Source organism: Solea solea, chromosome 15 (genome assembly GCF_958295425.1).
Source record: "Solea solea chromosome 15, fSolSol10.1, whole genome shotgun sequence".
Classification (NCBI taxonomy): Eukaryota; Metazoa; Chordata; class Actinopteri; order Pleuronectiformes; family Soleidae; genus Solea; species Solea solea.
The window spans coordinates 1,787,898-1,809,999 of NC_081148.1; the positions used below are offsets into that span (position 1 = coordinate 1,787,898).

The following is a 22,102-nucleotide window of genomic DNA, read 5'->3' on the forward strand; positions in this document are numbered from 1 at the left end:
ACATTTTTGTATGTTATTTTTTATTTCTTTTTAAATATAAAATCTGTCAACAGCCCGCCGATTTTTGGGTTATTGATTTGGACGACTGTCCCATTGCATTGAGTAAAGCTATAAAACCCCAGTTTTTGTGTCCTGTGTGTGTATATCAAATTCCCACGGGCAACATATGCATAGCAGACAAGTAACTATTTACATTTTTCTAAAAGTTGTCAGGGATTACAGACGCCTAACGACAAAGTCCTCACTCTCTAAGGCTTTCCAGTTTGAGCCTTGCTTCCTTGGATATGTGGCTCTGAAGCTGAGTTATCTCTGATGAGACCAAACGATATAACAAAATAATGAAGTCATTAATGACACTCACATACATTATGGGATATAAACTGTTGTGAAAACTGGATTAACAGTTTCCTAAATGATCAGTTTACCTGGAGTCAAACTGAGTTCCACATGTGTCCATGTCTTAGATAGATAGATAGATAGATAGATAGACAGACAGACAGACAGACAGATAGATAGATAGATAGATAGATAGAAAGATAGATAGATAGATAGATAGTGTTGGACAGTGAGCGTGTGTTAAAAGGAGACATATGCAGTCATATAAAACATGTAGTCTACACATCAGTGTCAGTGTCTGATATCTCACCTCTGTATGATTAAAGCCACAGGATCTGCAGACTTCTTATCTGTCTGTGGACTTTCAACCACTCCAGACAACAAGGGCATCACCTGGTCCACTTGGTCATCATCTTCAAAAAGACTGAAGACCCTGTCCTCCTTCTTGGCCCAGGTAGACACAATGTTGCCTCTGATGATTTTCTATAAATATATTATAGATGTTTAGCTTGGGTATTCATATATAAATACACAAACACCACACAAAATGCCATTGTCACTCACCTTAAGGTATTGCAGCACGCCTTCATCCTGAGTAATGACATGAATTAACAGACAACTGGAGTCACATGGTTGCTGTTTGGCTTGTTGGGCCTTTCCTAAAATGAAATGATACACAACATAAATATGTAACAGTGAATACATGTGATGAAGTACTGAGAATAAGACATTTTCTTTCCTTGATCATTTGCACTTCCTCTCTTTGAAGACGTGTCCTCTTGTCTGGCCACAGTAACATCACTGCTCTAAATGCTCACACACATAAGCCTGACTGAGAGAGTCAGGATCTGTGTGGTTGATGATGTGTGAAAGAAATGTCTTTGCTGTAGGGATGGTCCTCAGTGTCCTCTGGCACCTGTAGACCATCATCACAATCACAATTGTTACATAATGTCTCAAATGCAAATGTCAACAACTTCCAAAAGAGATCCATGTTGAATTCAGAATGACACAGTACCATAGGAAACATACATGTTTCTTTCTGATGGTCTGCTGTGGACGCTGGAGTCACTGTGGACCCTGGAGTCACCGAGGACGCCGGAGTCACCGTGGACCCTGGAGTAACCGTGGACGCAGGAGTCACCGTGGACGCTGCAGTCACTGTGGACGCAGGAGTTCTGAAGGAGATCACTGACTGCAAAGTAGTGGTGGGTGAGAGTGTAGCAAGTCAGCATAGGATGGTGGTTTGTAGGATGAATCTGGTGACAAGGAAGACGTAGAGGACAAAGGCAGAACAAAGGACAAAGTGGTGGAAGCTGAAAAGAGAGGACTGTTCTGCGGTTTTCAGGGAGGAGTTGAGAAAGAATCTGGGTGGTCAGGGAGAGCTCCCAGATGACTGGACAACTACAGCTAATGTAATCAGGGAGACAGGTAGGAGAGTACTTGGTGTGTCGTCTGGAAGGAAAGTAGATAAGGAGACTTGGTGGTGGAATGGGGAAGTGCAGGAGTTTATAAAGAGAAAGAGGTTAGCAAAGAACAAGTGGGACACTGAGGAGACTGAAGAGAGCAGACAGGAGTACAGGGAGATGCAGCACAAGGTAAAGGTAGAGGTGGCAAAGGCCAAACAAAGGGCGTATGATGACTTGTATGCTAGGTTGGAAAGTAAGGAGGGAGAGAATGATTTATACAGGTTGGCAAAACAGAGAGATAGAGATGGGAAAGACGTCCAGCAGGTTCGGGTGATTAAGGATAGAGAGGGACATGTGTTGACAGGTGCCACAGAAGTAATGGGAAGATGGAAAGAGTACTTTGAAGAGCTCATGAATGAGGAAAATGAAAGAGAGCAAAGGGTAGAAGAGGTGACTACTGTGAACCATGAAGTAGCAGAGATTAGTAAAGGGGATGAGGGGATGCCTGAGGAATGGAGAAGAAGTGTGATGGTGCCCATTTTTAAGAACAAGGGAGATGTTCAGAATTGCAGTAACTATAGAGGAATAAAGTTGATGAGCCATACAATGAAGTTATGGGAAAGAGTAGTGGAAACTAGACTGAGAGCAGAAGTCAGCATTTGTGAGCAACAGTATGGCTTCATGCCTAGAAAGAGTACTACAGATGCAGTATTTGCTTTAAGAATGCTGGTAGAGAAATACAGAGAAGGTCAGAGGGAGCTGCATTGTGCCTTTGTAGATCTGGAAAAAGAGAGAGGAACTATGGTACTGTATGAGGAAGTCTGGAGTGGCAGATAAGTATGTTAGCCTGGTGCAGGACATGTATGCCAACTGTGAGACAGCGGTGAGGTGTGCTGTAAGTGTGACAGAGAAAATCAAGGTGGAGGTGGGACTACATCAGGGTTCGGCTTTGAGTCCCTTCTTGTTTGCGGTGGTGATAGACAGACTGACAGATGAGGTTAGACAGGAATCTCCATGGACTATGATGTTTGCAGATGACATTGTGATCTGTGGTGAGAGCAGAGACCAGGTGGAGATATGCTCTAGAAAGGAGAGGAATGAAGGTTAGTCGCAGCAAGACAGAATATATGTGTGTGAATGAGAGGAACCCAAGTGGAACCATGAGGCTACAGGGAGTGGAGATAAAGAAGGTGGAGGATTTGAAGTATTTAGGGTCAAGAGTCCAGAGCAGTGGAGATTGTGGAAAAGAGGTGAAGAAACGTGTTCAAGCTGGTTGGAATGGGTGGAGAAAAGTGTCAGGGGTAATGTGTGATAAAAGAGTATCAGCCAGAATGAAAGGAAAGATATACAAGACAGTGGTGAGACCAGCGATGCTGTATGGTCTAGAGACAGTGGCACTGAGGAAAAGACAGGAAGCAGTGCTGGAGGTAGCAGAGATGAAGATGTTGAGGTTCTCTTTGGGAGTGACGAAGATGGATAGGATCAGGAATGAGTCAATCAGAGGAACAGCACATGTTAGATGTTTTGGAGATAAGGTCAGAGAGGCCAGAATGAGATGGTTTGGTCATGTACAGAGGAGGGATAGTGAGTATATTGGTAGAAGGATGCTGGGGTTGGAACTGCCAGGCAGGAGGTCTAGAGGAAGACCAAAGAGAAGGTTTATGGATGTAGTGAAAGAGGACATGAAGTTAGTTGGTGTGAGAGAGATGGACACAGAGAACAGGGTGAGATGGAGGAGGTTGATACGCTGTGGCGACCCCTGAAGGGAGCAGCCCAAAGGAAAAGAAGGAGTTAAATAACATGAATCACATCAAAGTCATATGACTTAATTTCACTCACTCATCCTCTACTGCAGTGGGAAAATGAGAGGATGAATGTGTGAAGTTATGCGGAAACGCGGCATAAACAACACAAACTGTTTATTTACATCATGAGTTTCATTTATTAAAGGTTCAGTAAGATTCATGTAAAATGACTTCTATTCGGCAGTGGTTAAGACCGGGACCCTGTGTGTGAAAAACATCATGGTCACAAGTTCAACTCCACCCCTGCCTGATCGTACTCGATTCCATAAAAGCGTCTGCTAAATGACATGTAATGTAATGTAATGTAAAGAAATGGAATTTACAATAATTACAATACATTTTTTAAATGTATGAACTGTTGTTTTCAATCCCAAACAATGAACTCTTATGCCGCCATGTGGAGGAGGAGCTCTGAAGTCATGGAAAACCAACCATGAAAATAAAACTGAGAGTGTGTATTTAGGTGTTGGGGGGGGGGGGGGGGACTCAGAACAGCTTCTTCACAATGATATCACCTGGTATTGCTAACAATGGCTAACCCCAGATTTGTTTAAATCCATGTTTTTTTTGCCCAACTTCTGAACCGGAACGCGGTGAACACTGTACATTTACTTCTGTCAGGAAACAAAAGACACAACATTTAACAAATGCTAAGTACCAGATTTAGCTAGGACTTGATTTAGCTTAGTGCCACGTACATAAACAAATGCTCAACTTCTTTTTAAACATGAATACATTCATTTCACTTATTAAAAGCATAGTTCAGTGTGATTTTACAACAAGGAAAAGAAAAAAAACACCACAAAAAAACACAACAAGAATTCTAAAGCTTGGTTTCGTCAGGATTTTCAATTACATATGAATTTATATTGTCTTACTCTAATTCAAGTCTTCCTGTTTTTATATTTATACTCATCTAAAACAAACAATCTTCCTAGTCGTGGAACATAACTCAAAGTAAATACAGAAACGCACAGAAATAAAAAGTAAAGAAAGTGACTTCACTGTTCCAGGACCTTTAAAAGATGACGTACATGTTTGCTGCTGCTGCCACCATGTGGTGAAACGTAAACATGAGCAGAATCATTTTTTCTCTCTTGTGTGAATCTTCCTGTGATTTTTCAGATATTTGGCACATGAAAACGACTTCCAACAACAATCGCAGTGGAACGGTTTTTCTGCCACGTGGACGACCATGTGTGACTTCACCGAACTTTTCTGTGAAAATCTTTTCCCACAAACCTCACAGCCGTGCGGTTTCTCTCCTGTGTGGATCCTCGCGTGTCTCTCAATGTCAGACTTACAACTGAATCTTTTCCCGCAGGTGTCACAGCTGTACTGCAGCTGTTTCGCTCTGTGGATCGCCAGATGTTTCATGAAGAAACTCACCTGCGTGAACGTGTTCCCGCACACGTGACAGCTGTACGGTCTCTTTCCTACACGACCCATCAAAGACGACGTCTGTGTGTTCGAGGGAGCTGGAATTTTTCTGATATGGCCCGTGATGTGGTTAGTAAGAGAACGCTTTCGGATAAATGCTTTCCCACAAACATCACAGCCATATGGTTTCGTTCCTGTATGCAACATCATGTGTTTTTTCAGAGAACCTTTCAACGTGAAGCTTTTCCCGCACACGTCACAGTGATTCGTTTTTTCTCCTGAATGTAGCATCATGTGGCTCTTAAGATAACTCTTCTGTATGAATCTTTTCCCGCACACGTCACAGTGATTTGGCTTTTCTCCAGTATGGCACATCTTGTGTATCTTCAGAGAGTGCTTCACTATGAAGCTTTTCCCACAAACGTCACAATGAAATGGTCTCTCTCCTGAATGTATCATCATGTGGCTCTTAAGAGAACCCTTCTGTGTGAATCTTTCCCCACAAAGGTCACAGTGAAAGGGTTTCTCTCCAGTGTGGACCATCATGTGTCTCTTGACGTCACTGTTCTTTGTGAATCTTTTCCCACAGACGTCGCAGACAAACGGTTTCTCTCCTGTAGAAACTCTCTGTTTGTGTCCGTGAGGCTGACGTTGGTCAGGAGCTCTGGTCTCCTTCTCATAATCCTCACTGTCTTCAGTCTCACACGAGTCTGAAGTCTCGTTGTCTTCTTTATCGGAGTGAAGATGATCATCTCCATCGATGTCTGGAGGCTCCGCCTCTCTGCTGTGCACAGGTTGACTTTGATGAAGCTGTGAGGACTGAGGTTCGTCCTCATCGTCTTCCGTCTTCACGTGGACGATAGAGAGCGAGAACTTGCTGCCATGGACCTCCTGATTGGTCCAGAGATCTTCCTGTTCCTCTTTGATGTGAGGACTCTGATCTGGACTGGTCATCATCTTTTCTTTGATCAGCAGCAGATGTTGGACATCTGCAGGAGACAAACACACAGACATAGTGTTCAAATATGTGTTCATGTGTACATGTGTAAACAAAACATTGACAGAATGGTTCATTCCTTCAGTCACTGAAGTGATGGTGCTGTCTCTAAATCCACCTCACTCCTCTGTGAAAACACATTTGCAGATGAACGCATGTTTTCAGGATGTTGAAGTCTTTTTCACTTTGATCTACAGTTGGACATTGTTGTCTTTGACGTCGCGCTCATGACTCTTCAGTGACGACACTCCCTGACCAGTGAACTTTGACGCTGGATTACTCCAAAATTATACAGTAAATGTACTTCATACTACTTGTGTCTGAAGAACAAGAGGTAAGCATTTATTATTATTTAAACACATCAGTACAAAAGAGAGAGATTGTCAGTGTTACAACTTTAACTCGGGATTCTTTTCATCTATTGATTATTTTCTCCATTAATCAATGAGTCGTTTGGTTCATAAAATGTGTACAAATATTGTATCAGTGTTTGTCAAACCTGGAAATGATGTTCTCAAATGTCTTGAGGCTGAAAAATCACAGAAACTAGAAAATATTCACATTTAAGAAACAGAAAATTCACAGAAACTGGTTTGAAATATTTAAAAAACAAAAACATGTGATAATTCACGTTTGATATTCATTGTCAAAATAGTTTACGTTTAATTTCATAATCAATTATTTATCAATTCATTGTTTCAGGACTCTTTTTCACCAACAAATGCACAAACTCTCTCCTTCATTTTGAGATCATTAAGAAACAAATGTCATATGTATGTGGTTTATGAAACAGAATATGTTCATTCATAATAAGAAAGCAGTTTTCATGTGAGAATTATTCATATTCTAACAGATACTATGCAGTTTAACAATGAAATATTTGAATTTCTGTTCGGACAGATTTGATTATCTGACAGAAATAAAACGTGAGTTCTTAAAATTCACTATTTAATGGAAAGGAATTAAATTCACTGTTAAATACTCTTGTTTATTTCACTTCACGTACACTAAATGTATTACTTTTAACAAAAAATACATAAATAAAATTAAAATACATCGGTGAATCCTCGTCCAAATCAGCTGCCTTCCGTTATTGATATGATTTCTGTTTGTGTTCGGCTTTCATCCTCTCACCTACTCAAGTGTCCACTAGAGGGCGTGTCTGTTCCACGCAGCCTCTCCTGCTTCTCTGTTGACGCCGACGTTAGCTTTCAGCCGCGCTAACGGGAGCTAACGCACTCAGACACTGATGCTAACATTGTAAGCTGATCAGCATTGAGACCAAAGGCAGAAACAGCAACGAACGAATGAATGAATGAATGTGACGTTCATAAAAACTGTGAAACTTTGAGTTGTTAGCAACAACAGTAGCATTACCATCACATGTGAACAAAAAAAGTTCCATTTCCGCTGAAACGGTCCCGCCTACCGCTCGTACGGAGAGTCACCAGGGACAATCTGCGTGTTTACTTAGAAAAACTTTATTTAAAAAAGTACAGTAAAACAAGCAAAGTGACAGTCATAAAAAGTAAAGAATGTTTAAATGCAAAGAGTAAACGGAAAATGAACCAAATGAATGAGTGAAAAACCGAAATATAATAATAATTTTAAAAAGGTTCATCATGCGAATAATTTAAATTCAATAACTTTTTTATGTACGTTTTAAAATTAAAATTAAATTCATTTAGTGAAGGATTTAAAGTTTGTTGAAAGTTTCAGAGATTTTAAATAAAATGTTTTAATTACGTTTAAGAGGATATTTTTTATATTTGAATATTTTTTTCTTTCATTAGTAGTTGAAATATGCTTATATGTTTATTTCATCTTCTTTTATGAAAAATACCATTTTCTTTTGGTGGTGTAAACCGAGCGTTGACCTTAAATTAAACTGGAGCTAAAAAAAAACAATGAAACAGTTCATTTTAATTCAAGAAGAAAAATAACTGAATATGAAAATACTAACATGCGGTGCGTTAAAGCTCAGCTGCCGACCGAAATTACTCTTCTTATTATATTATGAATTATTGTCATATTATTTGTTTTTTAAAAGGTTTATAATTGGCACATAATCACTTTTTTTTAACCTGATGAAATGTTTATTTTAGCTTGATTTATTCAGTGATTTAATGATTTTGATTTGTGAAAACATGATTTTGTGAAACATAAGATCAAATTAATGATCACGTTTTTTTTATGTAGAATCAAAGAAGCACACACACGCGCGCACACACAGTCAATTAACTGATCTTACATATCATCGCTTCCTTTCACTGTGCCTTTCAAAATAAGAGCCAGTCACTTCTGCTTTGGTAATAAATAAATGAAAAAAGTTTAAATTCGTCATTTTTATAAAATAAAATACATACATAAAATGTCCCACAACGTTCGCAAAACACTAGCGAACGTTGCTTTAACACGAAGTAGTCGCACAATTTACCGCACGTTCTCAGAGTAAATCGGGCTTCCGGTTGAGATCAGTGACTTCCGTGTTTACTCGGGACGATGCTAGTCTTGTTGCTAACAACAAACTGTATCGAGTCCTTTCTTGAAAGTCACGCGGTTTTATTTACGTCACATTTTCATCTTTCTCAAATGCGGAACCGCTGCTAATGCATGCTAACACTGTTAGCATCGGCGTACGAGCGCGTTAGCTCCTGTTAGCCTCCTCAAGCTTCTATTAGCTCATGGGTTGGTTCCGTTCGCTCATGTTAGCTAACAGCGGTGCGTTAAAGCACAGCTGCCGTAAACAACGGGACACACACACACACACTGGACACGAACTTCCGGTCAGTGTTAGCCGTTAGCTCGGCTCAAAGCTAACGAACAGAATGATGAAGCAGGAGCGGCTGCGTGAAGACAAACGCCCTCTAGCGGACTGTTCTACAGGTGAGAGGACACAGAGATCAAAGCTGTAAAAGATCCCTGACGTTCAATGGTGACTCATTTTTAACTAACATATTATTATCATTATAATTATACTACACAAACTGGCTCGAATTATTGAAAAAACAAATACCGAAACTAATGAATCCGTTATTAATATCGGTGAAAACTCAGTGTTTTCCCCACATATGCAAATTCTTTACTTCATTTTGAGATCAATAAGAAATAAATATCAGAACCAGCTGCTGTTGAAACAAATGAAGTTGTTTAGACATAAATGTTGTTCTGACTGAACTAATACGTGTTTATTAATGACATTTAAATCATACTTAACCATTTATTTCCTGTGTTGCCTCAGAATAACAAACTCATCATTTGTTAATTAATAATAATAATAATAATAATAATAATAATAAAATGTAATAGTAAATGCTAATAGGAATGTGAGTGCAAACATTGTTGATCTTTATTAAGACACTTTGGAAAAAGTTTGTTGTGTTTAATGTGAACATGTTTTTATTTAAACACATTTTTTTATTTATTTATGAACTTTATTTTGGCTCAAAATCCTTTATGATTCATGTTACTGTGGGTTTTATTTTTTATCTTATTTATGTTGCTTTTTGTTGTTTATTGATTAAGTTTGCATTTTTGAATAGGTTGTTTTTATTAGGAACTGTATCAAAATAAACACTTAGAATCTTAACTTCTGTTCAAAATATCATCACTCAATATCACGTCTTTCAGATTGAGTCTCAACTTTGATTTTTTTTTTATTTACTTTATTAAAAAAATGCAGGTTTGTTTACACGTTAATACATATTAATACACTGTGTGTGTGTGTGTGTTTGTCTCCTGCAGACATCCAACATCTGCTGCTGATCAAAGAAGAGCTTCACACTGAGATGATGACCCGTCCAGATCAGGAGGAGCCAGAGAATCCTTACATCAAAGAGGAACAGGAAGATCTGTGGACCAATCAGGAGGAAGAGCAGCTTCATGACACGGAGGAGGCTGATGATGGAAAGTTCTCACTCACTGTTGTTCAAGTGAAAACTGAAGATGACCCAGAGAGTCCTCACATTAAAGAGGAACAGGAAGATCTCTGGACCAATCAGGAGGTTCATGGCAACAAAGACTCGCTCTCTATCGTCCACGTGAAGACGGAAGACGATGAAGACGAACCTCAGTCCTCACAGCTTCATCGAAGTCAACCTGGGGACAGCAGAGAGGCGGAGCCTCCAGACACTGATGGAGATGATCATCTCTACTCCGATAAAGAAGACAACGAGACTTCAGACTCGTGTGAGACTGAAGACAGTGAGGATTATGAGAAGGAGACCAGAGCTCCTGGCCAACGTCAGCCTCACGGACACAAACAGAGATTTTCTACAGGAGAGAAACCACATAGTTGTGATTTTTGTGGGAAAAGATTCACAAAGAAGTCTAATCTTAGGCGGCACACGGTGATCCATTTAGAAGAGGAACCGTGTAGCTGTGACGTCTGTGGGAAAGGTTTCACACACAGGGGTTCTCTCAGGAGCCACATGGGTATTCATACAGGAGAGAGACCGTTTGGCTGTGACATCTGTGGGAAAACCTTTTCAAAAAAGTCAAATGTCAAGACGCACATGGTGGTCCATTCAGAAGAGGAACCATTTCGCTGCGATGTTTGTGGGAAAGGATTCACACAGAGGGGTTCCCTTAAGATTCATATGAGAGTTCATACAGGAGAGAAACCGTGTGGTTGTTATTTCTGTGGGAAAACGTTTCGACAGACGAGTGCTCTCAAGACGCACATGATGATCCACACCGGAGAGAAACCGTGTAGCTGTGGTGTTTGTGGGAAAAGTTTTACAAAGAAAAGTGACGTCACAAGACACATGAAGGTCCACACAGAAGAGAAACCACACCGGTGTGAGATGTGTGGGAAAAGATTTAAAGAGAAGTATACGCTGAAGAGTCACATGATGATCCATACAGCAGAGAAACTGTGCAGCTGCGACATCTGTGGGGAAAAGTTTAAACTCAAGAAATCATTTGAGAAGCACATGAGAATCCACACAGGAGAGACACCACATCGCTGCGACATCTGTGGGAAAATATTTGCCAAGAAAAGCACTTTAAAGACACACCTGATGGTCCACACTGGAGAGAAACCGTACGGCTGTGACGTCTGTGGGAAAATGTTTACAAAGAAAAGTTCTTTAAAGACTCACACGATGATCCACACGGGAGAGAAACTCTGCAGCTGTGACGTCTGTGGGAAAAGTTTCACAAATAAGAGCAGTTTTAAAAGACACATGACGATTCACAGCCGAGAGAAATCATGAAGCTGAAACGTCGCTGTTTCATCACTCATCACGTCATTCACCAAGTTTCAGGAAACCGCGCACGTGTAGTCCACGGTTTGGAAACGGGTAGGTGGAGTATAAGCCCCGCCCCCACCGAGCAGAAAAAACACTTTGACAACAGAAGAAGTCGTCGCCAAGGAAACAGCACTATGGATCCGAAAGATGACAGGCTGGAGGAGAAGGTGAGGAGGTACAATCACCTGTACAACTCGTCACTCCGGGAGCAGAAACGGCACAGACCTGGGTCTCGTCGGCAGAGGTGGACGATCCTGCGGGACAAGTTTGTCAAGACAAAGAAGACGAAGGTGAACTATCAGGTGTCGCGAAACAGAACACGGAACGTTCACGACATTCATGCTTCCAGGTCGCTGGTGTTCCTGCTTGGACTCTTCTTCTTCTTTAGTAGGAATGCATCATATGTCCTGCGCCCAGACTTGTACCGCCACCCGATGGTGAAGTGGGATACTGCAGGCCTGACCCTGACACGCAGAAGTAGAGTCAGTGGTTTCAGCTTTGACATGTTTTGTAAAACCTGGTTCCTGAGCAGATTTACCACGGTTGAAATGTTCATGTGCAAAGATAAATAAATAAATAAATAAATAAATGTGCCTGAAACGGAAACACGTTGTGACTGAACGTGACTCCTCGCGTGATGTTTACATGCAGGAGTAATCCGACTATGAATCACATGATCCAGGTATGTTAGTCCGACTAAGACTAACGTGTTTACGTAAGAAAAGTGAATTATTGTCTTTCAACACGTCCAGTAACAATCACTCCTTTATTTTACCGTTAGTTTTTGTCTCTGAATCTGAAACAATGAATGGGAATAAAGTGGAAAGTTGAAGGTTAGGATCATAAGTATTGTACAGCAGCATAATGTGAAAACAAAGCTCTCACCAGTTACTGCAGGGCTCGAGAGGCCACGCCCCCTCCACACGTGTGCGTTCCTCTGTCACATGACATCATGAAGCTACTTTTCCTCTCCACTGCCCCCTGCTGTTGTGATTCTATACAAATAAAACTCAGTTGAACTGAACTGGTGTTGGAGTTTATTAAATCAAAATGTAATGAAAGTATTTGCAGAAAACTTCAGGAAAAAATGCTTTTATTTGACTTTTTGAAACATGAAATATTCATGTTTTTGTTGTTCAGTATTCATAAAGTTTTACATTTTCAAAGTCTGCTCATGACAAAACAAAACCTTTATATATATATATATATATATATATATATATATATATATATATATATATCTTACTCTTTTTTTTTTTTTTTAAATGATCCCACATTTACAGTTAACTCTCATTCATTTGTTTAGATTCTAATTTGAAATATTTCCGAAATTCCCAAACTAAGGTTGCCATGGAAAGTTTCTGGAAATTTAACAGACATTTTCCCCATTACATACAGATCTTACATACACCTGGTTTCTCCTGACACTCCAATATGAATCGTGACAAAGGACTCTGATCCTTCTCATTCTGTTTGTTTACACTTTGATGGGTTGCTATGGTGACAGAACCCCTGCTCTGTTTCTTGTACATTTGCTTCATAGTTTCTCCTCTGAATGAAGTTTCATGTGAACTTTCAGCGTACGCTCTGATGTAAATCTTTTCCCGCACGCGTCGCAGCTGAACGCTTTCTCCTGGGCGTGAACCACCATGTGTCTCCTCACATCGATATTCCTGACAAATCTTTTCCCGCAGACGTCACAGCTGCACGGTTTCTCTCCAGTGTGGACCATTCTGTGTCTCTTCAGATAATACTTCTTTACAAATGCTTTCCCACAAATGTCACAGTCATGTGCTTTGTCTCCCGTGTGTCCCTTCATGTGTATGTTCAGAGAACTCTTTTGTGTAAATCTTTTCCCACACAGAACACAGGGAAACGGTTTCTCTCCTGTGTGACTCTTCATGTGTATGTTCAGAGAACTCTTCTGAGTAAATCTTTTCCCACAGACGGCACAGTGGAAGGGTTTCTCTCCTGTGTGGACAACCATGTGTCTCTCAACGTCCCTCTTTGTTGTAAAGGTTTTCCCACAAAAGTCACAGTCAAACGGTTTCTCTCCTGAATGGACCACCATGTGCGTCTTGACATTAGACTTCTTTGTGAATCTTTTCCCACAGACGTCGCAGACAAACGGTTTCTCTCCTGTAGAAACTCTCCGTTTGTGTCCGTGAGGCTGACGTTGGTCAGGAGCTCTGGTCTCCTTCTCATAATCCTCACTGTCTTCAGTCTCACACGAGTCTGAAGTCTCGTTGTCTTCTTTATCGGAGTGAAGATGATCATCTCCATCAGTGTCTGGAGGCTCCGCCTCTCTGCTGTCCTGAAGCTGTGAGGACTGAGGTTCGTCCTCATCGTTTTCTGTCTTCACGTGGACGATAGAGAGCGAGAACTTGTTGCCATGGACCTCCCGATTGGTCCAGAGATCTTCCTGTTCTTCTTTGATGTGAGGACTCTGATCTGGACTGGTCATCATCTCCGTTGGAACCTCGTCTTTAATCACCAGCAGACGTCGGACATCTTCATCTTCATTTTCTTCTTCTGCAGAAAAAAACCCACAAAGTCTAAAATGATTTATAATGTTCTGTTTGTTGTTTTTATGTCAAATTCTGCGATTGTTGACATTTGGACTGAAATATTTCAGGGTTCCCAGATCATGGTTGACATCAAATTCAAGGACTTTCCAGGACCAATTCCCTCAAATTCAAGGACTGAATGTGCTGACTCAGTTTAAGATCGGACGATGACGTGTGTTGCGTAGAAAAACCACGTCACCACAGTTTCACGTGGCTGTGCTATGATGACTCCGCCCACGTTGAGGCGGAGCTATGAAGTCATGGAAAGGCAAACAAATGGTGTCAAGTAGGGCTGGGCGATATTTTTTTATCACGATATGTTTTTCCATGTTGATCGATCTCGATTCTTATCACGATATGTAGTTTTTGCAGATACTGACATTACATGTCCCTCACACTGGGGGGACATCCTGAAGCTTAAAGAAATAAGAGATTCACTGAAACTTTATAATAAAGTTTAATAACATAAAAAACAACTTATTTAAACAACTTAAAAAACAATTATTAAATAATAATAATCTCAAATATTTATAGAGGCAGCACAAAACCAAACTAAGTAAACATGTGGGTCACACCCTCTGACACATTCAAGTGCTAAACAAAGACAAAATAAATGTCAAAACTAAACCACTATAATACTATTATATTGGTTTTTTGGAGGTATTGAAAAGTGCAAAAATAAAAGGTTGTGCACATCTTTTGTAATGTAAACATGAGTCATCTCCCTTTACACAATAATACAAGCTCTTACTTATTGAAACCTTGTATATAAACTATCACATCACGTTGCTTTGGCTGGACAGTGAACATCTCCAGTACAAAAACAGTAAACATGGCCCTGGCACAAATGCTACCTGAAAGATGAAGGTAGATCTCTAGAAATAGTTTAAAGTAGAACGAAATCTGAGCCAAAATTGCACAATATGTAATAAACCAGTCAGTTATTCTGTCATTTACCCCATTATAGGTTTTTTACAAGACAGACAAGTCTGTCCACCACATCTGGCTTTAAAGCAGCGAGGCAATCACTAATAACTAATAGCGCTTGTTATTAAATGTTTGCTCCGCTTTTATAGTTTATATAGTTCATACGGGGCAATGGCTGCAAAGAACGACTGGATAGATTTTAGTTTGACAGAGCCGCTCTCGCTAGCGATGCTAACGGCAGACGTGGTGCTAGCTTGAGCCGGCAGAGTCACACTGTCAGTGTAAACACTGAGGTGGTGCCGACACAGGCGTTGTGTTCCCCGTCCTGGCTGCTACCAACCGCAGGCATATTTTACACACTGCTCCTGGTCGCTTTTGCAGTATCCAAACCACGTCCACACAATTGACGTCGTGTTGCCCTTTTTTTTTTTTACAATGTCTTCGCTGTGTTCGGCATTATTTTCGCTGTCTTCGCTCATTTTTTCCTCATTTCTTCAACTTCTGTCCCGCTCTCTCTCTCTGGTTGGAACTTTAGCCACGCTGCTCACAATGGGAAGTGGGCGTGTCCTACCGGCATACGGCAGTCGACAGACTCTAATACTGTTGTTGTTGTTGTTGTGCTTACTTTTTCATGTGATATCGAATAATATGTCCCGAGCTTATTATCCAAATCGAACAAAAATGTATCGCGATCCCCAATCGAGATGGAATTATCGCCCCGCCCTAGTGTCAAGTCGAGATGAGACCGTGTGCTGGAATAAGTGTTGTGACAACACCATCAACGTTAACGACCAGATAATCGCAGACGTGTCTGTGTGAGTGAGTGTGTGTCTGTCTGTGTGTGTGAGTGAGTGTCTGTCTGTGTGTGTGAGATTGTGTGTGTCTGTGTGAGTGAGTGTGTATCTGTCTGTGTGTGTGTGTGTGAGTAGCTGTGTGTGAGATTGTGTGTCTGTGTGAGTGAGTGTGTGTGTAGCTGTGTGAGTGTGTGTAGCTCTGTGAGTGTGTGTGAGATTGTGTGTCTGTGTATGTCTAGCTGTGTGTGTGTAGCTGTGTGAGTGTCTGTGTGTGTGAGTGAGTGTGTGTCTGTGTGAGTGAGTGTGTGTGTGTAGCTGTGTGAGTGTGTGTAGCTCTGTGAGTGTGTGTGAGATTGTGTGTCTGTGTATGTCTAGCTGTGTGTGTAGCTGTGTGAGTGTCTGTGTGTGTGAGTGAGTGTGTGTGTGTGAGTGAGTGTGTGTCTGTGTGAGTTTGTGTGTGTATGTGTGTGTGTCTGTGTGAGTGAGTGTGTGTGTGTAGCTGTGTGTGTGTCTGTGTGTGCGTAGCTGTGTGAGTGAGTGTCTGTGTGAGTGAGTGTGTCTGTGTGCGTGTGTGTGTGTTTATGATGATCTCTGTGTCAGTGAAGATAAGTTAAAAGTGCAGGATTCAAAGGTCAAAGGTCATGAACATGGATTATCTTCTTCAGCACAACTTTACCTCATTCAGTTGAGCAGCGCCACCGTGAGGAGACATTAATTAGTGAAACTGACAGAGAGTGTTTACTTTAGAGAGACTTCATTCATTCATGTATTCATTTTGTCCTGGTGTAAAGATTATTGTATTACACGAGGAAGAAAATCTATATTTTCATTTAGGGAAATATCTGACATGTTCTTCCATTTGTGTCGATGTTCTCCACGTTCTTAAAAAAGAAAAGGTGGTGGAGTGGCTCAGTGGTTAAGACCGGTACCCTGTGTGCAAAAGACATCATGGTCGCAATGGTTGCAAGTTCGACTCCATCCCTGGCTGATTGTACTCAATTCCATTGTAAGACGCTTTGGATAAAAGTGTCTGCTAAATGACATGTGATGTAATGTAATAATAATAATAAATACGATTCTAACGACACTTTAAGTGCCAAAGTTACGACCTCGCACTGGAGCAACATTTTCAAAGTTATTTCTGAAATACTTGAAACCTCTTACTATGATTTTAAAAAATTAAACAAATCCCAGTTTTCACTCTTCTTCTCTTCTATTTAGCGATTTTTCTAAATAATTGGTTTGGATTTGTATTCTGTTTATCGTATATATATATATCTATATATATATAGATATATATATGTGTATATATATATTTATACAAACATATATATATACACAAACATAAATATATATATACAAACATATATATGTGTATATATATATTTATACAAACATATATATACACAAACATAAATATATATATATGTGTATATATATGTGTATATACATAGGGACTATTTAAATCTACGTGATAGCGTCAGGATCTGTCAATCAGCTCAGAGACTATGGTGATGACATCACAGAAACATGTGAATGATAAACAAACGTGTTTAACATAAATGTGTAACAATAATTAAATCCTTATTATGAAGCTGGAACTTGAAATGTGTTTATTTTTATTTACATTTTCATAAACATCGTCTCTCACCTGTTCAAGTGTCCACTAGAGGGCGTGTCTTTCTTCACGCAGACTCTCGTGCTTCATTGTTGACGCTGTCGTTAGCTTTGAGCCGCGCTAATGACTAACACTGACCGGAAGTTCGTGTCCCGCTTGTTTCTGTTGTTACAGCAGCGGTGATTCCACACACCGATGTAAGCTAACACGAGCTAACTGTAGCTAACAGAAGCTAACTCGCTCAGTGCATGGCCAGCGGTGATTTCCACACGCCGGTGCAAGCTAACACGAGCTAACTGGAGCTAACGTGCTCTGATGCTAACATTGTTGGCAGCAGAATCGTCACTTCCGGAGCTCAATGAAATAAACCGTGACAGAAACAAACACCGTGAGACTTTTATACCAAAAACTAAACAAAGGCCGTTTCTCAACACTCCAGTAAGCAAGTATTACTTGGGAAGTATATACTTGAGAAATACGCTGGGAGTATATACTTGCCAAGTGCCGAAGTACACAAGTATGTGGTTGTATCTCAATACTAAGTATAAGTATGCAAGTATGTATGTATTGTTCTGCTGTTTGAATGGTGGCTGGCGCCAAGTGCTGCAGCCTCATTAGCGCCACCTACGGGGTTGATAAATGAACATATGAAAAACTTTTAATAAATGCATATATATGTTGTTATTATTTTCACATTTTAAATATTTCCGGGACACAGAAAAATATTTATTTCAGATTTATATTTCTATTATTTGCTGCTATGCTCCGCCGAAATGTATTCTGGGATACATGGCCATCCCAAGTACGCTTAAGTCACCTCCGATGCATATTTGGTCAAAATGGGCGGAGCGAGATCACTTCCGGGTTTGAGAACCGTCCTCGCTGTTCGCTTACTTGAGAATTGGAACAGAACTTGGACTGAGGCTGATGACGTTTTCACAAGTACGGGAGTACGCAAGTACACACAAGTACGCCCAAGTATGGATATTGAGAAACGGCCATACACTCACCATTTCAAGTAGGTCCCGCTTCCACTTACAAGACCCCGCCCCCAGAGTGAAGAGCAAGTCAGCATGCCAACTACCGGGCTGGAGTGGGAGTCACAAGACGAGCAGTAAAACATAAACATGAATAATATTCACTTTTTTGATATAGGAGATTTGCGTTTATTGATCAATTCTTTTTGTGCTTTATTATTTATTATTAAAAAATGGTTCATCATGACATGAAGTTATTACTGGTCACCAGTCATCTGACATAAATAAACCTTAATAAACAAGACCATAATAAAAACATGTATTTGATTTTTCTATTAAAAAAGATGAGAATAAAAGACTCAGATTCACTGGTTTTTATCTTCTTTTACTTTTTGGACAATAACACTACAATAACCTGATTCATTACCCATGATGCAACTGTCTTTTGAGGTTCACGTTGCAACTTTGATTTATTATTGTGCTGTTTTTCGACAGTGACGATGGAGCGTGTGAGTTTCTGAATTTTCCTTTAAAACATGTTAGAGAAAAGAAAAAGAACCTTTGAGAGAAAATATCAATGACTTTCAAATGTTCATTACTGTTATTATTGTTATTATTATTATTACTAGAAGACAAAGTGAAAAAGAACTGTCAGCAACATAAAAACTCAGAGAATCTTTATGTCACACCAACAATCAATAAAACATTCCCGCAGATTCTCATGAATATTCTGGTATAGACAGAGACTTAAAGTCAACAAATCTTATCCTAGTTCTTTGACCTTGGTGATGGAGGCAGCAGTGGATTTTCTCTCTCACTCCTCAACTGTGGACGACTTCCGGTTCTTCTGTCGTCCCATGACAGTAAAATGTGTCCAGTGTCATCATTTTTCTCCTGCGTGAAGTTTCATGTGCACTTTGAGATTGAACTTGAGTGTGAACGGTTTCCCGCACACGTCGCAGCTGAACGCTTTCTCTCGGGTGTGAACCACCATGTGTCTCAACACGTCTCTGTTACTCGCAAACCTTTTCCCGCACACGCTGCAGCTGCACGGCTTCTCCCCGGTGTGGACCATGATATGCTGAGTCAGAGAACCCTTGTGTGTGAAGTCTTTCCCACACACGTCGCAGTGGAACGGTTTCTCTCCCGTGTGGCCCTTCATGTGTTTATAAAGAGAACTCTTTTGTGTGAATCCTTTCCCACAAACGTCGCAGCAGAAGAGTTTCTCTCCCGTGTGACCCTTCATGTGAATACTCAGCGTCCCCTTTCGTGTAAATTGTTTCCCACAGAAATCACAGTGAAATGGTTTCTCTCCTGTGTGTGCGATCATGTGTCTCCTGAGATGAGACTTACTGTTATATCTTTTCCCACAAACGTCACAGTGAAACGGTTTCTCTCCTGAATGTGCGATCATGTGTCTCTTAACATAAAACTCACTTTTATATTTTTTCCCGCACACATGGCAGCTGCACGGTTTCTCTGCTGTGTGAACGATCATGTGTCGTTTCAGATTCGATTTACTTGAAAATGTTGTCCCACAGACGTCACAGACAAACGGTTTCTCTCCTGTAGAAACGCTCTGTTTGTGTCTGTGAGGCTGACGTTGGTCAGGAGCTCTGGTCTCCTCCAAACCATCGTCCTCACTGTCTTCAGTCTCACACGAGTCTGAAGTCTCGTTGTCTTCTTTATCGGAGTAGAGATGATCATCTCCATCAGTGTCTGGAGGCTCCTCCTCTCTTCTGTCCTCAGGTTGACTTCGATGAAGCTGTGAGGACTGAGGTTCGTCTTCATCGTCTTCCGTCTTCACGTGGACGATAGAGAGCGAGAACTTGTTGCCATGGACCTCCTGATTGGTCCAGAGATCTTCCTGTTCCTCTTTGATGTGAGGACTCTCTGGGTCATCTTCAGTTTTCACTTGAACAACAGTGAGTGAGAACTTTCCATCATCAGCCTCCTCCGTGTCATGAAGCTGCTCTTCCTCCTGATTGGTCCACAGATCTTCCTGTTCCTCTTTGATGTAAGGATTCTCTGGCTCCTCCTGATCTGGACGGGTCATCATCTCAGTGCGAAGCTCTTCTTTGATCAGCAGCAGATGTTGGACGTCTGCAGGAGACAAACACACAGTTATACAAAGTTATGATGATACATCACTGTCTTTGTTTGTTATTCCGTTATTTTATCTTTAACGTCTTCTTCTCTGTTTCTGATTACCTCTGTACTCAAACTGCTTGTGCGTGAACACATGAAAATGAAGTGTGCTGAAGGATTTCCACGTTTATGAGAAACTTTTCCAAAAAGATTGTTTATGTTTCGTGCTGTTTCCATGTGGGCGTGGCCTATGTCAATGATGTGATATTTTATTTACTGGTGTAAAAACACTAATCGTTGTTAATCACATTTAACCACATTAACTATAATAAAACAGAATAACATGGGCAGAATTACAGAATTTAAAGCTATGAACGACATAAATAATTAAACTTAAATTGAATTATGAACTGTCTTTATGAATCTTTTGAAAAAGCTTTTTGAAAATATTAATTATTCATTTGTTATTGATTGATTGACCTTTTTTGGACAGTTTAATAAGTATTAATTTATATTTAAATGAAGGCAGTCATTTGTTTTTTATTGATATGAACAATAAAATAAACATTAAAATGTAAATATGTCTGAGGCTCATTTACATCTGTGGACGTTAAAAATTAAAATAACAGAAACAAAAACATGAGGGTTAATATCTTTACATGAATATATATTCACGGGTCTACATGTATGCACATGTAAAATACACACGTGTGTACACATATACACATGTAAAATACATGCGTGTGTACACATACACATGTAATAGACACGCGTGTGTACACGTACACATGTAAAATACACACGTGTGTACACATATACACATGTAATAGACACGCGTGTGTACACGTACACATGTTAAATACACACGTGTGTACACATATACACATGTAAAAGACATGCGTGTGTACACATACACATGTAAAAGACAGGCGTGTGTACACGTATGCACATGTAAAAGACACACGTGTGTACACGTATGCACATGTAAAAGACAAACGTGTGTACACGTATGCACATGTAAAATACACACGTGTACACGTATACACATGTAAAATACACACGTGTGTACACGTATACACATGTAAAATACACACGTATGCACATGTAAAAGACACACGTGTGTACACGTATACACATGTAAAATACACGTGTACACATGTAAAATACACATGTGGGTACACGTATGCACATGTAAAAGACAAACGTGTGTACACGTATGCACATGTAAAATACACACGTGTACACATGTAAAATACACACGTGTGTACACGTATGCACATGTGCTGACAATAAAGTGCAGGTTAATTTTGTTCAGTGCAGGTGAAAACTTTCTAAAGGGTTCACATTCACTCATTCACAAGAGAAATTATTTTACCTAAATTCTGACTCGATGAATCGATTATTAATCAATCATCAGTTATTTTTGATAGATCACAGGTGGAAATGAACACATGAATGATGACTCTGTGACACTGAGCTTCGAAACTTTCACGCTCTCACCTGTAGAACCGTCCGCTAGAGGGCGTCTGTCTTCACGCACACTCTCCTGCTTCATCATTCTGTTCGTTAGCTTTGAGTCGAACTAACGGCCAACGCTGACCGGAAGTTCGTGTCCAGCTTCACCCGTTTCTGCTCTTGTTTACGGCAGCTGTGGTTTAAGCTAACGGGGTCACAGGTCGAAGCTAACGCGAGCTAACAGAAGCTAACGGACCATCGTTAGCTGAAATACGCTAACTGTTACTAGCGGGGATTCGTTCTGGCGCTAACAGCGTTGACAACAGTAGCGTTACCTCCGGGGCGGAATAAAATGAATGTGACACAAATAAATAAATAAACATGAATAAACACAAACAAAACTCCCCGCCGTTTGTTGCTAGAGGCCTGTGAACGTAGAAGTACCACTTCCGGCCCCAGACCGTTCGTCGAATCACCCGGTGTTGCTGTGTTACTGC

At 40.4% G+C, this 22,102-nt stretch overlaps 4 protein-coding genes and 1 long non-coding RNA gene across 6 annotated transcripts; 1 reads left to right on the forward strand and 4 right to left on the reverse strand.

Annotated features, from left to right (window-relative positions):
- Nucleotides 1-208: 208 nt before the first annotated feature.
- Nucleotides 209-1,209, reverse strand: LOC131473920 (uncharacterized). Its single transcript, XR_009242247.1, has 3 exons — nucleotides 901-1,209; nucleotides 647-819; nucleotides 209-309 (listed from the first exon to the last, which is right to left on the reverse strand). It is a non-coding gene; the product is annotated as an uncharacterized LOC131473920 (long non-coding RNA).
- Nucleotides 1,210-3,676: 2,467 nt separating this feature from the next.
- On the reverse strand, nucleotides 3,677-5,887 carry LOC131473914 (zinc finger protein OZF-like). The gene has a single exon (XM_058651537.1). The coding sequence runs from the start codon at nucleotides 5,885-5,887 to the stop codon at nucleotides 4,634-4,636; it is 1,254 nt and encodes a 417-aa protein (XP_058507520.1). The 3' UTR covers nucleotides 3,677-4,633.
- A 27-nt stretch (nucleotides 5,888-5,914) lies between these two features.
- Nucleotides 5,915-12,203, forward strand: LOC131473912 (zinc finger protein OZF-like). 2 transcript variants are annotated; one of them, XM_058651535.1, is made up of 2 exons: nucleotides 5,915-6,261; nucleotides 9,672-12,203. In XM_058651535.1, the coding sequence occupies exon 2, from the start codon at nucleotides 9,716-9,718 to the stop codon at nucleotides 11,141-11,143; it is 1,428 nt and encodes a 475-aa protein (XP_058507518.1). In that variant the 5' UTR covers nucleotides 5,915-6,261; nucleotides 9,672-9,715; the 3' UTR covers nucleotides 11,144-12,203. The 2 variants fall into 2 exon arrangements, with proteins under 2 accessions (XP_058507518.1, XP_058507517.1); XM_058651534.1 differs by lacking the exon at nucleotides 5,915-6,261 and adding an exon at nucleotides 8,173-8,813.
- Nucleotides 12,204-12,438: 235 nt separating this feature from the next.
- On the reverse strand, nucleotides 12,439-17,627 carry LOC131473918 (gastrula zinc finger protein XlCGF8.2DB-like). Its single transcript, XM_058651539.1, has 2 exons — nucleotides 17,119-17,627; nucleotides 12,439-13,711 (listed from the first exon to the last, which is right to left on the reverse strand). Exon 2 carries the CDS (start codon nucleotides 13,644-13,646, stop codon nucleotides 12,717-12,719), a length of 930 nt encoding a protein of 309 aa, XP_058507522.1. The 5' UTR covers nucleotides 13,647-13,711; nucleotides 17,119-17,627; the 3' UTR covers nucleotides 12,439-12,716.
- Nucleotides 17,628-18,431: 804 nt separating this feature from the next.
- LOC131473913 (zinc finger protein OZF-like) lies at nucleotides 18,432-22,083 on the reverse strand. The gene is made up of 2 exons (XM_058651536.1): nucleotides 21,651-22,083; nucleotides 18,432-20,165 (listed from the first exon to the last, which is right to left on the reverse strand). The coding sequence occupies exons 1-2, from the start codon at nucleotides 21,706-21,708 to the stop codon at nucleotides 18,946-18,948; spliced, it is 1,278 nt and encodes a 425-aa protein (XP_058507519.1). The 5' UTR covers nucleotides 21,709-22,083; the 3' UTR covers nucleotides 18,432-18,945.
- Nucleotides 22,084-22,102: the final 19 nt, after the last annotated feature.